We start from the raw sequence: 14,336 nt of genomic DNA, 5'->3' as shown, positions 1-14,336 counted from the left end.
ACAGACTACAAGTCACAATTTTTTTGTTCATAATCACAATTTACAATAGATGTCATTATTTTCCTGAGAAACTATTTTGGGTATAAGTTGAATATTTCCTGGTGTCTATGTTTGCTATTTTCTAACAAATATTCAATTTCAAACAAAGCTATCAGTGGGCGTATATTACCTTGCCTGGCAAGCTATCTTGTAAAATACACACATAATATAAAATAATGGTCTAAAAACGAAAAAGAACAATAAATAGATCGGTCACAATAAAAACACAATGTTCGAATAAAACTGTTATAAATAGTTCATTCAAGTTTAAATTTAAGTTAAAAATCCTTAAAACACATTTAGCTCCTGAAAACCTTGATAAAGTTTCATCTTAATATTGTTTGTCAAATGTGTCCATCATTCATAGTGAAAAGTCAGACTATCAAATTTAATTGTAAGATGTGTCAAGTGAGAATATGGAATGGAAAGAAAAATATTTGTATGTTATTGTCCCAATGATCTACAAATATAAATACATGGCAGATCAACCAGCGAGTCTTGATAATTTTAATCTTGATTCTCCTAGAAACCTGCCTAAATAAACATGTTGATAGTTTGACCGCCTGCTATTATGTAGCTTGTGGATAGATTTGACATACAGGCTCTAGCGTGTTATCCAAATCAGCAAAGTCATGTATTCACTTGTTTGATAATATTAAATTAAATTGAATTTTTCAGAAAAAGCCAGTACGCTCCAAAGCACCTGTCGAAATGGGGACACAGAATTCAGATATCGATTACGATTGGATCCCAAAGGAAGCTCTGATAAGTATGTGTTCTTTAATACTTTGTGTACATGCCAAATTGAATTTAATCTAAGGTCTCTGACACATCCTTAATGCACCAAAGAAAGAAATTCTTATTTTCATTATTTCAGTGAATGTGGTTGTAAATAGCTAAATTTGATCCATGTTCAAGATGATCATTTCAAAATTATTTTGATTCTTTACTTTCCTGTTTAGATGTGACCTACATAGTTAATTAATGCATTTCTTAAATATTATCATTCTTTTATTGCAGATCATTCACCAAGACGAACCCCAAAGCAATCACCCCGACAAAGACGAACAAAGCGTTCAACAGGGTCGGGGGAAGAGTAGACAGGCAGCAAGTGGAGAGAGAATACATCATAAAGTTTTTAATTATTCCAAAAATATATAATTTCTCATTTATTGTAAATTTAAATCTTTTTCATAATATAAAAATTTATATACAATCTCGGAAAAGAAAGAAAAACTATTGTGCTTGATTAAACTTTTCTTTAATTTTACTCAGTGTATTTTTGTATTGGGAATCCAAGAGGACATTTACAAACATGGGAAAAATTCTGAGAAACTGTCGACAGCAAAGTCATATTTTGAAGTACATTTGAATTAAAAGCTGACTGCAATTGCAAAGCAAATTCTTATAGACAATGGTACATAACTTTGGATCAGACGTAATGGACCATGTCAATTGCAACTCTTGTGATTTCATACACTCCATGTGTGATAAGTTCTGAACTTTCTCGAACAAGATTGAACATGACCATTATGTTCTCAATGCCCAAAAACATAACTTGGGGTGAAGTTAGTTTACCAGTCATCTGCTTGATAATCCATTATGTTAGTAGTGATTAAAGTCAAATTCCTAGATTTTTATTTTATCTTGGTTGCAATATATGCACACATGGATACCAAATTTTGGGATACAAAATTTGAATACTTTCAATTTGGACAGTCTAAGGGTTGATACCTTAACATGTACCACAGGTCCTCAAAATTGTTTTGTTGATATGATTTGGTTGTAGTGTTCATCTGATTTTGATGAACGGAAAAGTCTGAAACTTGTATGGCATAGAGTGTAGCGGGAAACCTGTAGTAAAAATAAAAACACTCCGTGGCTGTAGTAGTATCAGCAGTATTGTCTGTACTGATTCCTCTCGTTCTGCAATATTACTTTAATCTACCTAAGCACATTCAAAACTTCAAATTGCACCTCCTGTTGGGGTATTAATTCAAACTCCATCATATTTCAAAATGTTTATGAATTTCAATAGGGGCTTCAAACTCTCCTTCACATACATAAAATAGCATGGCATTTCAATGAACATTACATTTCAATCTATTATCCATCCGCCTCTTCGGGCTCTTGCTTGGAAAACTCCCCTTTTTTCATCTTATCATTGGAGTTATGACCTGATTGTTTCAACTATATCAAACAGGTCACATAATAACGTCAGAATAAAATCTAGCCGCAGGTCATTCTATATGTATAAAATCGACATATCACTTGGGGAGTTTCGTATCAACATACCAACCAAGTGTGAAATTTGTGTTTGTAAAGGGGCACAGCTGATAAAGTCTATTGATAAAAGCTTCCAAGAGAGAAGATTGTTGGCGAAGTACTTCATGATTGTGCATGTTCATACAAGATAGGATACAAGTAGTTCACTTGGTCTTCATTAATCGTAAATCTTGATTAATTAGTGAAATATTGTTTGTGGATTAACATTTATTATTAACTATTTGTTTACAGTCGCCTTATTAGGTCGTATATTGTGACCTCTGTTGGTAATATTAAGGTCAAAGGTTATTCCCAGTGATTTGATTGGTCAAAAATGACGTCAAATAACCTCTAGTTCTCCTGCTTGCGTCACGTTATTTTATAAACAACCAAAATGGCTGAGAGTTCGGACGCAGGTCGACAGATTTCCCGTCAAGAACTTGACGATAAAGAAAATATTATGAGTTTTGAGCCAGAGACGAAGAAGCAGAAACTTTCTGCGCATTGTTCGATAAAGAATTTTAATCTGGAAGATCGTTTAAATGGCATTTTATGCTGTGCCGTTTGTCTTGACTTGCCCAGGACATGTTTTCAGGTGGGTTTCCTTTTTCTTAAACATTTCGATTTATGCATTCAGAAATTTACTCAGAGGTCAGACATGTTGTCTTTCAGACTGATTCCTGAGGGATTAGTAAGTGGTAAATTGAGATGAGTCAGACAGTGAAATATGCCGCTTTTGAGACTTCTTTCGACGATCCTATCCACCCTGGCGCAGTAACTATTCGACCTCGGTTGTCCTGTCAAAATTTTTTTGGTCCGACAACACATTCCCCAATGAGTTGAATGAATAGGGCGTATGAGACTGCTTTATGCAATGGAAACTATCAATCGATATTATTTCATTGTGTGTACTTATTGAAGGCCACGTCTTGCAATATATCTGACTTTGGCTAGGACTTGGCTGGGCAGCTGTTGGCTGGAGAGGAGCGTCTGCAATTTGCAGGCAAGGTTCGAAACCTGCATAACATCATCACGTGATTTTGACGTGTCTGTGTTTACGTTCTATTTATAGCAATGAACCAATCAGATAGGGTGAACCCTGGGAAAACACATTCCATTCTTAGTGGTCAACAAGTTGGTCAATGATAATTATGTTGACCTACATCCTAGCCACTCCCTTTTTTTGTGAATTAATTAACCCAAATATGATGGAATTTTCCTAAATGACCTAGAGTAGGTTTATCAATAACACTCAAAACTCAATGCAAAGATAAATTCTGACATGCAATTATTGATGGGTGATTTTTAATCATGAACCTTTTTTAGTCCTAAGATTCAAATCTTAGGAAATCAGTGTTGTCATCAATCACTAATGTCAAGTCTGTCATAGCCATGAATAGATAAATATCTTTAATTCTGCCCTAAATGTGCACTTCCTTTCCCCAGATGTGCACCAATATCTTTGCCCAACTTTCACCTATCGTTAAATGTTTTTGTGCTTTCAGTGTATAAATGGTCACTTGATGTGTTCTGGATGTTTCAATCATCTTCTTGCTGATGCGAGACTTAAAGATGAAACACCAACTTGCCCAAACTGCCGATGTGAAATCAGTAAGAATTCGTGCACTCGAAACCTGGCTGTAGAGAATGCAGCATCTGAGCTTCCCTTAGAGTGTAAATTCTGCAACCAGAGTCTGCCTAGAAATAAATTGGAATACCACGAAAAAGAACTCTGTCAAGAACGGTAAGATAGCAAAGTAACGGTAAGCTAAACAAACTAATCATTTTTTTCAGGTTTAGTTAAGGTTTAGTTAAGGCTTAGTTAAGGTCGGGACCACATCGCAGGCATCTGAATATGTTTAGGGGAGACATGTTCAGATTCTTGCGGTAGGTCCTCAGTTGTTGATTGTATGTCTAACCAGATCCACACTTTTTTGTTTTTCGTTTGTTAATTAGGACATCATGAGGAGCTGTTTTTATCAACCTAGGAATACATCTCACTCACACCTTGGATGGCGTGTTGATATCTATCTAACCAGTAGTTCCAGTGAAGACAACATTTCTAGTTGTCATAATGGCAAGTATTTTCTGTCTTTACATGCTCTCTTAGCATGCTTACTCCAATTTACATGTTCAATAAACCACAACCAATCCACCATCAGGTATTGTTCAATGAGCTCAAAATCTCACTTGAACTGTTACTCAAAAATGGGATTTGGACCAATACCAGTCATAATCATATTTTCAATTTTGGCTTCCAAATTACCAACTGGTATTGTAATCCATTTCTTGTCACTCTAGGACTCAATAGTTCAATTGCCATAGATAGCACTCAATATCTACTGCAATTATGAAGAGTCCAATTATTATCAAAGATATGTATAGGCTTATCTTTCAAACAATTCTAAAATTGACCTTATTTGATTGTGGATTTGAAATCAGTTCTTATAAAAGCATGATATCCAGTTGTATTATGTGTTTAGTCTTATGTTTCATTTATTTCGTCTTAACTTCAATGTTTTTACAAAATTGTTGTCCAAAATTCCAAAAAGAAAATAAGAACTGAACTGTTTTAATTGGATATAGCCTGCCAAAATTTATATTAAATGTAAATTTGGAGTTATGTGAAGTCAGATATAAGAAAAATGTTTTTTCTTCCTAACACAAACTTAAAAACACCTGCACTTGACTTTGGAGGATTCTGAGAAGTGACAGAAAAGCAAAATTCTGAATTTATTTTTGTTTTTTACTTGCAGTTCTGATCAGATTATGACAATTAGCGTTTGAACTTTCTGTTACTCTCTCAGTTGACACCTAATTTGTTAGGACAGAGCTCTCATAATTTAAGGTCATTTGCATTTTAGGAAAGTCGAAAATGAGAAACATGTACCTGTGCATACGTGACAACTGTAAAACTGTATCAAACTAAAATGGGATGAGAAATTGAAATCTATTTTCAGTGTACAAGCATTTAAAGCCTAAAAATCTATAAAACCTAAAAATGAAATATCTTGTGACACAGTGTTTTTTCAGGTGATGCCAAATTCAAAAGTACTTTTGAAGAATGAGCAACTGTTTTTGTAAGTAAACGCCCATCTGTCTTAATCAAGGCAGTTTAGATTGTCCGGAGCACATATCATATGAATTGTCCAATCTCATTTTAGGCCATCAATATGTAAATATTCAAGAATTGGCTGTCCCTGGCGTGGACCTTACCATGAAATATGGGAACATGAATCTTCATGTATTCACCCAGAGAAAACAGGGGCTGAAATAATGGATGCCATGAAAACTGTTGATGCCAAACAGACAGAAGAGAAGAAATCGTTTGGATCAATATTCAATCTACTTTCATTGGAAAAGATCACTTTCAATGGTAAATAACTTTCACATCAGATATATCACTTGAATTTGATGCATAATTTTTCACTGTTTTATGTGTCAAATCCCTGCAAGTAACAGAGGTAACAAAATATTCTGTTAAAAAAGTCAAAATGAAGCAGTGTCTTAAAAAAAACCTATTGCATTTAAATGACATAAATCACAAACATCATGTGTTATAAAACATGATGTGGGTAACTCAATTCTGTTTTTAATTCATACTCCATTATGTGCTTTCAGATTTACAACTAAAACCATACCGTACTGATGATTTTATAGCCAAATTATTTTATGAAACCAGTCGTTTCTCAGCTTTCAATCATCAATGGGTAATCAAAGCTCGAGCAAACCAAGACCAGAAATATCCTACCCAGACCTGTTCACGATCAGTTACGTATCAACTTATACTGAAATCTAAGATTACAACTCCTATTCGACTACATTACCTTGTATTAAAAGGACCACATAGTGAAGCTAAAGTCAAACCAACCATTTATGAACATGAATTTTCGGCAGACAGTACTGAATCTGAAAATCGTGAATTTCCATTACTTGATGCTAATGAATGTAATAAGGTGTTAGCAGGGAAGACCATCAATTTCAGGGTCATTTTATTTCAAGTAACTCAATAATTCACCAGTTTTTAACTGGAGATTGCTTCTAAATAATTCTCTAATAAAATATAGCAAATAGCCAAAAAATATTATATTATAGTCATTTTTTTGATGGGTGGTTTTTCTAGTTTCTTCTAGATATTTGGTAATATGTTATATTTTATTGAGAATTCTTTCATAAGCATCTCCTGCTCATTCATGAATGCATTTTTCAAATTATTCTTTTAATCATTCCGTTTTATGAGAATGATTTAGATATTTCATTTTATTTTACAACTAACTTCATGACCAACTTTAAAGTAAAATATTTCAAAAAGTACAAATTAAAAGAAATTCAAAAGGTTTCTAGGAATCTCTGAATATTTGACATCTGACAAATCAGAATGGTACAAATGAAAGCAATAAACGTCTTTGATGCACATTAATGGGCTGGAGAATCTCTTTTGAATTCTGTGCATCCAGATCAGAAATTAAAGGGTAGGATTTAAAATACTCCAGTCTAAAATCTCTTGATGAGAAGTTGAATCACATAGTGAAGCCATTACATTGTTATTGTTTGTTATTGACCAAAAAACCCAACGTCATTTTTTATGTGAATAAATTTAGTTGTAATTTACAAAAAAAGACATATGTCTCAATTCAAAGATATCTTTTATCATTTTTGAGCCATTCTCTTACCAAATTTTATTCAATTTTAACCTGAATAAAAGAATTCAATCTTTTTAAAAAAAGGTAGACAAATTTTTTATCAAAAGAAATATAAACTTAGTTATGGATTTTCCCAGATCAGAATATTTACTCTAATAACATATTAATTCTGAATATTTCAGAAAGTATTTAAGATATTTATTTGAGTTTGTGACTGTGATATGCCACATGTTTGCATGTACATTCAAAATCTGATTCATTTCTTAGACTTCATAGACTTTTAGCAAATTAATAGGATTTTCTTTGTTAAATTTTGACCAGTTTTGAGATTGAAGTGATTGTTTTTGTAAAAGAGTGAAGTGTGATGATAGATTTTCATACGAAACTATGTACAGTTCTTACCAGGAAATAACACAGTTCACAGCCATTCTGAATTTCTACCTTGACTTAATAAGTTGGCTTTTGAAAAAGAGTTCAGAAATGGATTTAAGTGTGATTTGAACACTCAGTCAAAATATAATAGCATTTTGAAATATTTGACTTATCAAGTTAAGGTAAACATTCAAAATGGTTGTGAACTACGTTTATGTATGTTATTTACAAGTAAAAACCATACATAGCTTTGTATGGATAGATTTTAGGAAATATTTTCTTCATGACATTGCAAAGTTTCAATTTCAAAAGCAAACAACTACCTTGATATTTTAGTATTTATTATAAGTTATAAGGTATTAATTTATAGTCAAACAGTAGTCTATTTAAATTATAGTCAAATGTAGTCAATATTCTGACAATATACCTAATATATTTAATTTATATTTATTTAATTTATCAATCTAATCTGAGCTTACAAACTAGATTTTAAGTGGATATTTAGAGAGGAACACTGGTCAACTGGCTCAAGCAAGAATGCATTTCAAGAAGTCACAAATATCAACCAAATATGGATTAAGGAAAGTTCTACAAATTTTATGGACCCAAAGAAATTTTTTACACTTCCAGAAAGCCTAAACATGTGGTAGAAATGTAGAATTTGACCTGGCATTGACTGTCGGTGGACTGGTTGAATAGATTTTCTAAGGATGTCATTAATTGCACTGGCCTGAAGTATGTTATTTAGCTCAATTGAAGTAGAAAAAAGTAGTTTCGGTTGGCTAATAACTTCAGTAGAACTACTAATAATTTAGATAATATTTTACTTATTAATTTTAATTATTTTTTATACCATTTCTACTGGTATAATTTATCTTTGTATATATTATTAAATTTTTAAACATATTTTAACTTATTATTTGATTCAACAGCTGCTGTATTTCATCATGCATAAAAATTGCTATTCTCTCCATTATAAATCATCAGATTTTAGTAGTTTCAGGAGTAAGGGGAATTGTATCATATCCTACATTTCCATGAATAGCCATTTCTTCCAGCTTGCACTAAGGAATTTTGCTTGGAAAGCTGTTATAGCCTAATCTATGTTTTACAGCTAAAGAGGGATGAGGGCTCATTAATGTGCAAAATACCTTCAGAATCCATAAATTTGGGTACCAGGCATATTTCCATGTTATAAATGAAACTGGATTTTTAAGGTTAAGCTTTGCAACAAGTGATATTTGTAGGCATTGATCCATATTGGATGATGTTATATCTCTGTTAAACCAGATGACTATAAACATTATAAACAAGAAGAAATACTGTTCTTCTATGACTGGCAACATAATTTCAATATGTTGTACACATAGTTAATTCTTTCAGTCAGCTGATCACAATAAAAAATAATCATAAATACTTTCATGATATCTTTTATACATGTAATAAATATTGTGACAAACAAACTATATCTCAATTATCATCTGGTTGTAATAAATATTCCTCTATCTCATTTTTCATCTTTAATCTGAAAATGGTTAAAAATTAATTTGAGAAAAGGAAAAAACTACATATAAGATTTTTTTAAATTACTACTTTATGATGACAGACATGGATCAAATCTATAATTCATACTATCTTTACTAACAATTATTTCTGAAGGATATAAGCTTTGAAAAAATTAAAGCAAGATTACCTATTTTGGTCTAGAGTATTAGTTTTGATGAATTCTGGCAGTTGATGAATGTCATCCTAAAAACATAACAATTCAACTCTGTATTTAGTATAAGGAACAATATCCTCTAACTCCTTTATAAAAGTCAATTCACGTTCCTTATGTTGTCTTAAATAGTAAATGACAGGGCAAGCTAATCGTGCCAACAAGCCCGATGCCATTTTGCTAATTGGGTTTATCAAGTCTACATTCAAGAGTCCAATAAGGAAATATTGTTAATTAGCTATGACACATATCCATAAAAACGAACACTTCAAGGGATATTTCTGAAAATGTCAAATAACTTACAATTTCTGATAGAGTGACACGACATCCATAACATAATTTCTTCTTTATTTCATTTCTATTAAAAAAAAAAAAGGAGTTACAAAATCAAATATTAAAAAGACATTAAATCAACAGAGTAGCTGTATGGTTGGAAACATTCTAAAATATTCTCCTTTGTTCTCTGAATTGAATAATCATTATAATATAGAAATTCATAGAAAAAATCCAAAAAGCACATCAAATGTCAATTAACCCCAACATAATGCATAATAGAATTATGAAATATCTAAAGCCAGCAAGATGTTATCTTACAAACATTATAGTTACTTATCTCAGCTAAATCAAACTTTTAGCTTTCATATCAATTTAAATGTGTGGACCTACCTTCTATCAGAAATAGTATCAGTAGATGAGGTAGCCTGCCGTCCTTCTTTAGACAATTTCTCTGAGAACTCTACAGCAACTAATGCCGATGCTGGACCTACATTGGTATCAATTGATGACTGAAAAAAAATAGTTTGGCGTAAAAAAGGTGCATTGTCAATATACTTTTGTGATAAGGCATAGATTTGATATCATGTGACATCTGAAGAATTTATGAGCAGACATTTTACTCAAAAAAGAAATAATTTACCTGACAAAATATACAACTTTCATTGTTAATTTCTTCATCTGATACACCTAACTTTTCACCAGTTCTAGAAATAGAAAGTTGGATTAATTACAGTGTTATGAGAACATAAATTTGAACTTTATATCAAGATTCATAAAGGTTAAAACTAAATGTATTTTCACATAAGAACCTTAGAAAGTTAAGTTTTTATAGGTTGATTACTATTTATTCTCCCTGAACATAAAGAAGACTGATCATGTTTATGTTTTCAAATGAACCCTGATGAGCAGACATATTTTTTTTCTCCAACTATAAATTTGATAATTTCATTCTATGACTGAATGCTGACAATGTTATTGTGAATCCTGTCTGATGTTTGCCAAGAATCTGTTAAAATGGGATAATGGCGATTGCTATGTGGCAACTGACATTACTTGAAATGATCTCACCTTACAATATTACTAACAGTAGATAAATAATCAGCTTGTAAACCAGTAACAAACTTCTCTGTTAATTTCTCTATACTAGATATAGATGGAGCCTAGAGTAAAAACATAAAACAAATCATGACTAAATATAATCTACAAAGGCCTATTGCTTGTAAAAAAAAAAAATTTTCTAGTTTGAAATGTGATATCTTTTAATGGATCCTCCTCTGTAATGCTACCTTTTCAGGCGATTTTCTGCATTTGAAAAAATTATACATTTCTGATAATGTAATACAATAGATTGAAATAATGTTACCTTTGTTGAGAGAGTTGGAATAAAAACTGAATCTAATTTGTTCATCTGATTATAAACAGCTACTTCTTTTATTGATAAATCTCTACAATGCAAAGGATTCATCTCATTAGAAGGAAATTTCACGCTCAAAGGCCGACCACTCTGGGCACAAACAATGTCATATATATCATTAGTTTTATTCATTAGACTGCATGCACATTCTGACTTGCATGGATGGTACAAATTTGTTAAATGAGCACTATCTTATCTTCACAAAAGATTTGAGAAGCATTCTTGCTCAGTTATATTCTAAAGTCATTGTTAGCAATAAAAAGTTAATTTTAATTCCAAATCTGACATGGAAACTTAAATCTATACTTAACTATACCTGATAGGTCGCAATATCACTATATCTTTATATCTATTATCACAAAAACCCTATAAAAATAATACATAATACATTAATATCGCTTTTCTGTAAATTTGATAATGACAATGAAAAATAATTGCTTGGTTACAAAGCAATAATTCATATAGTGTCTGAACTAATGTAGAATACAAAAGGAAAATTTACATCTTTAAAAAAGTTACATAGGATTTACTATCCCTCAGCCTGACAAAATTAACAAAAGAGAATCAATTCAAACTTACTGTAGAATAAGCAACCTGAGCACCTCGACCCTGTGCGACATGATTTAATATATTCACAGCTAGTCTAGAGTTGGTATCACCAGTCATTATTTTACTATAACCTAACTGTCCAGATATTGATAACATTAACTGATTTCTGTAATACAAAACAGTGACAATAATCTACTTACTATAATGAAGTACAGATAAGCAATGTTTCACTACCTACTCAAAGTATGTATATCTGTATGGGCTGCTCTTATTAGCCAGTCGGCAGTCACATATCAAAATCCAAAATGCCACTCCTTAATAAAAAGCTTGCCAAACTTAGATGTCAATAGAAAGTGACTTCACAAATGCACCATCAGTAGTATGTATTGTCCTTGGGCAAATAGTTTAGATTCTTTTTTGTCCTTGTGTATAGTGTAAAAAGTAGCAAATCGTTATGAGTAACAAATAATTATTCTTATAACAAAACAAACCTGAGATTTTTAATGAAATCTTCTCTAGCTGTCAATGTTTTTATAGAAGACAGTAGAGATTGTAAAGATGTTATCTTTTCTTCTTGTCTCTTATAAATATCTTCTGTGGTTTCCATATGCTTAAAAAGTTCTCTTTTAGGTTCTATTGATAAATCTAATGCCTAAAAAATATGTTAACATGAAGCACAATCTTTGGAATCATTACTGAAATGATGAACTTTAAATTTATTCCAAAATATTCCCATGCTCTTAAAAAAACAATTGAAATATCCATGAAGCATCATAAAATATTCTAAAATATAGGATTAAGCAATCAAAATACCTGTTCTATAGAGGATAAATAATATGGAAATCCAGTTTTCTTCATAATCTTCAGGACTTCTGATAGGTTTTCTTGTCTTTTTTCATCTGTCATACCCAATACTGCTGACTCTGTAAAAAAATATATTAGTCAAGGTTAATACAAGAGAATTCTACAAAGCACATGAAAAAAATAATTCATGTACAATATGTTTAGAAGTTTATTGTTTATTGCATCAGATCTTTTGAACAGAAATTGAATTGATATAAAATATAGCTTACCATCAATGTGAAGTATGACTGGTTTGAATCGTAATTTTTTATGAGCTCTTTCACTAAGTCCCTATAAAAAATTATGTATTAAACAGTATGTAGATAACATATTTTCAACATAGGTAAAGCCAATAAAATTTGTGCTTTAGAGAGATAATTGTCATAATATAATTTCCTTTTGTCAGTCACATAATATTGGTGATAATCTTGTTTCACAAATGGCTTAATCTTCAGTAGAGTATTAATTTTAGGGTACATTTCCATATACATGCCTAACACTGTCATATAATCGATGAAGAAAATGGTAAAAAGTTTTTTATTCAGCTGTAGAAAAAGAATATTTCTTCATACCTCAATAACTAGATGTAATAATGCTGTCGATGCCTGACCACCAGAATACATCAATAAAACCTGATCACCATCTCGTACTATCTTAGATTTACCAATAGCAGATCGAAATTTATGTACTACATACACAGTAAAACATTCCCTAAAACCAAGAAAACTTGGCTATTTTGTTTTGGCAATTATAAATCCCATAAGCTTAAAGTTTACATTTCTTTAGAAATTAAGAATTTCTATATTACTACCCCAAGGAATTTCATTTTCCCTCCTCACAAATGTACATAATTGGTGCTCATGAAAATCAATGATTTCTAGCTAACTGGTGTTTCAGAAAAACCTCAGCTTTGACTGTTGTCATTGGAGACTAAAAAGGATATATCTTCAGATAATTAAAAGGGTTACTTACTGACAGAATGGATCATTCATTCTTGTGATGATAAACGCATCATTTTCACATTTCATACATTTTCTTCCTAGACTAATAGAGCAAAATAAACTTGATAATGAGTTTTTGTCTGTAAGAAAATTCTAAATTTCTTAAATTCATTTTCTAGATATGTTAACATTTGTTTTTTATAGAATATTTCAGAGCTGATTATCTTTGAGAACAGCTATATAATTTACTAAGTCTAAATTGCATACCAGGATAATTTCTCTCTAACATTAGCAACAGCATCACCATCATCTCCCACGCTACACATCTTCAATTGCAACTCTTTACTTGAGTAAAAAGGTACAGTCACTCTCCAATATTTTTTTTTACCAGAAATGGCTTAGTATTGACTGTAAAATAAAAATTGGTTATTGATAAGGAATAGTTAATTTGCATTTGATTACTACTAAACAGACACAGAACTGCAAGTGAATAGTTTACGTGGAATAAGCTTAATTGTAAAAAAAAAAGAAACACAAAATCCACCTGTCAGTTCAGAAACACCAGTTGCTGTGCTTTAGTTAAACTGGTACTCTGTTGTGTCCCTAATGTGTTGGTCTAGCCTAATGTTAATGATATGGCGGACCAGTTCATGCTTAAGTGATCTTCTGAGCAGAAGAGTATGGCAGTCAAATGCTGAAATTCTTGACCCATACCTAATTTTTGAAGGAAGAATGATCTGAATTTTAACTCACTTTTCAATTTTCAAATAGACCACAGGCTCTTGATTCTTGACGTTGTGTCATTATCAATAATGACATATTACTATTAGGGGGATGGAAACAAAATAGTGTCAACGTATTTATAACTACTGTATAAAGTATGACCAATTACATAGATAATAATTAAATACCATAGGCCGGTGAGTTTCAAACTAGTCCCTTTATATTCCAAACGTAAGTAAAAATAAATATTTTAAACAATACTGTAGTATTAAGTGAGCATAAGTTATGATTTTGTGTTGTGAAATTTACACATGGGTTTATTTACAATTTTTTAACATACCAATCGTTCCTTCAACGTTGAAGAGTTAAATACTATTTTTGTTTTCTTCACAGAAGAGTTTCAGTAATGGGCATGAACTGAAACTGAAAATTCAGACCACAACAATCTTTGCAGTCGGCTTATTGTAATAAAGGTCGATTGTTATCAAGCAAATTCTTTATGTAGGGAACATAATACACATTATGATGACATAATCAACTATATTAATACACAC

At 31.4% G+C, this 14,336-nt stretch overlaps 3 protein-coding genes across 3 annotated transcripts in view; 2 read left to right on the top strand and 1 right to left on the bottom strand.

Moving 5' to 3' along the window:
* The window catches only part of LOTGIDRAFT_138147 (hypothetical protein), a gene marked incomplete at both ends in the record, with an annotated part of 4,232 nt that extends 3,093 nt beyond the window's left edge, over nucleotides 1-1,139 (top strand). Inside the window, 2 exons of the mRNA XM_009048499.1 lie at nucleotides 718-829; nucleotides 1,060-1,139. Of these exons, the coding sequence (XP_009046747.1) occupies nucleotides 718-829; nucleotides 1,060-1,139 (192 nt within the window). The remainder of the gene's footprint in view (nucleotides 1-717; nucleotides 830-1,059) is intronic.
* A 1,625-nt stretch (nucleotides 1,140-2,764) lies between these two features.
* On the top strand, nucleotides 2,765-6,317 carry LOTGIDRAFT_138168 (hypothetical protein; the record flags this gene model as incomplete). The annotated part of the gene is made up of 4 exons (XM_009048498.1): nucleotides 2,765-2,899; nucleotides 3,810-4,048; nucleotides 5,469-5,680; nucleotides 5,926-6,317. The coding sequence occupies 4 exons, from the start codon at nucleotides 2,765-2,767 to the stop codon at nucleotides 6,315-6,317; spliced, it is 978 nt and encodes a 325-aa protein (XP_009046746.1).
* A 2,417-nt stretch (nucleotides 6,318-8,734) lies between these two features.
* Nucleotides 8,735-14,115, bottom strand: LOTGIDRAFT_237923 (hypothetical protein). Its single transcript, XM_009048497.1, has 16 exons — nucleotides 13,813-14,115; nucleotides 13,327-13,467; nucleotides 13,091-13,162; nucleotides 12,691-12,829; nucleotides 12,349-12,409; nucleotides 12,089-12,198; nucleotides 11,767-11,927; nucleotides 11,306-11,441; nucleotides 11,043-11,092; nucleotides 10,676-10,757; nucleotides 10,381-10,472; nucleotides 9,953-10,016; nucleotides 9,703-9,821; nucleotides 9,340-9,394; nucleotides 9,013-9,068; nucleotides 8,735-8,844 (listed from the first exon to the last, which is right to left on the bottom strand). Exons 2-16 carry the CDS (start codon nucleotides 13,383-13,385, stop codon nucleotides 8,790-8,792), a joined length of 1,311 nt encoding a protein of 436 aa, XP_009046745.1. The 5' UTR covers nucleotides 13,386-13,467; nucleotides 13,813-14,115; the 3' UTR covers nucleotides 8,735-8,789.
* Between the last annotated feature and the right edge of the window lie 221 nt (nucleotides 14,116-14,336).

This window comes from Lottia gigantea, assembly GCF_000327385.1.
Source record: "Lottia gigantea unplaced genomic scaffold LOTGIsca_122, whole genome shotgun sequence".
Lineage (NCBI taxonomy): Eukaryota > Metazoa > Mollusca > Gastropoda > Lottiidae > Lottia > Lottia gigantea.
Note: the sequence above shows the minus strand (reverse complement) of the source record. Positions and strands in the feature narration are given on the sequence as shown.

What these genes read in the sequence shown, in the direction of transcription:
- LOTGIDRAFT_237923 (XM_009048497.1), bottom strand. Translation starts at nt 13,385, where the DNA reads ATGTGTAGCGTGGGAGATGATGGTGATGCTGTTGCTAATGTTAGAGAG. An exon ending in CTCAGGTTGCTTATTCTACA is followed by an intron (nt 11,093 to 11,305) that starts GTAAGTTTGAAT and finishes TTATTTTTATAG; the next exon opens with GGTTTTTGTGATAATAGATA. An exon ending in GTGATATTGCGACCTATCAG is followed by an intron (nt 10,758 to 11,042) that starts GTATAGTTAAGT and finishes TTTGCATTGTAG; the next exon opens with AGATTTATCAATAAAAGAAG.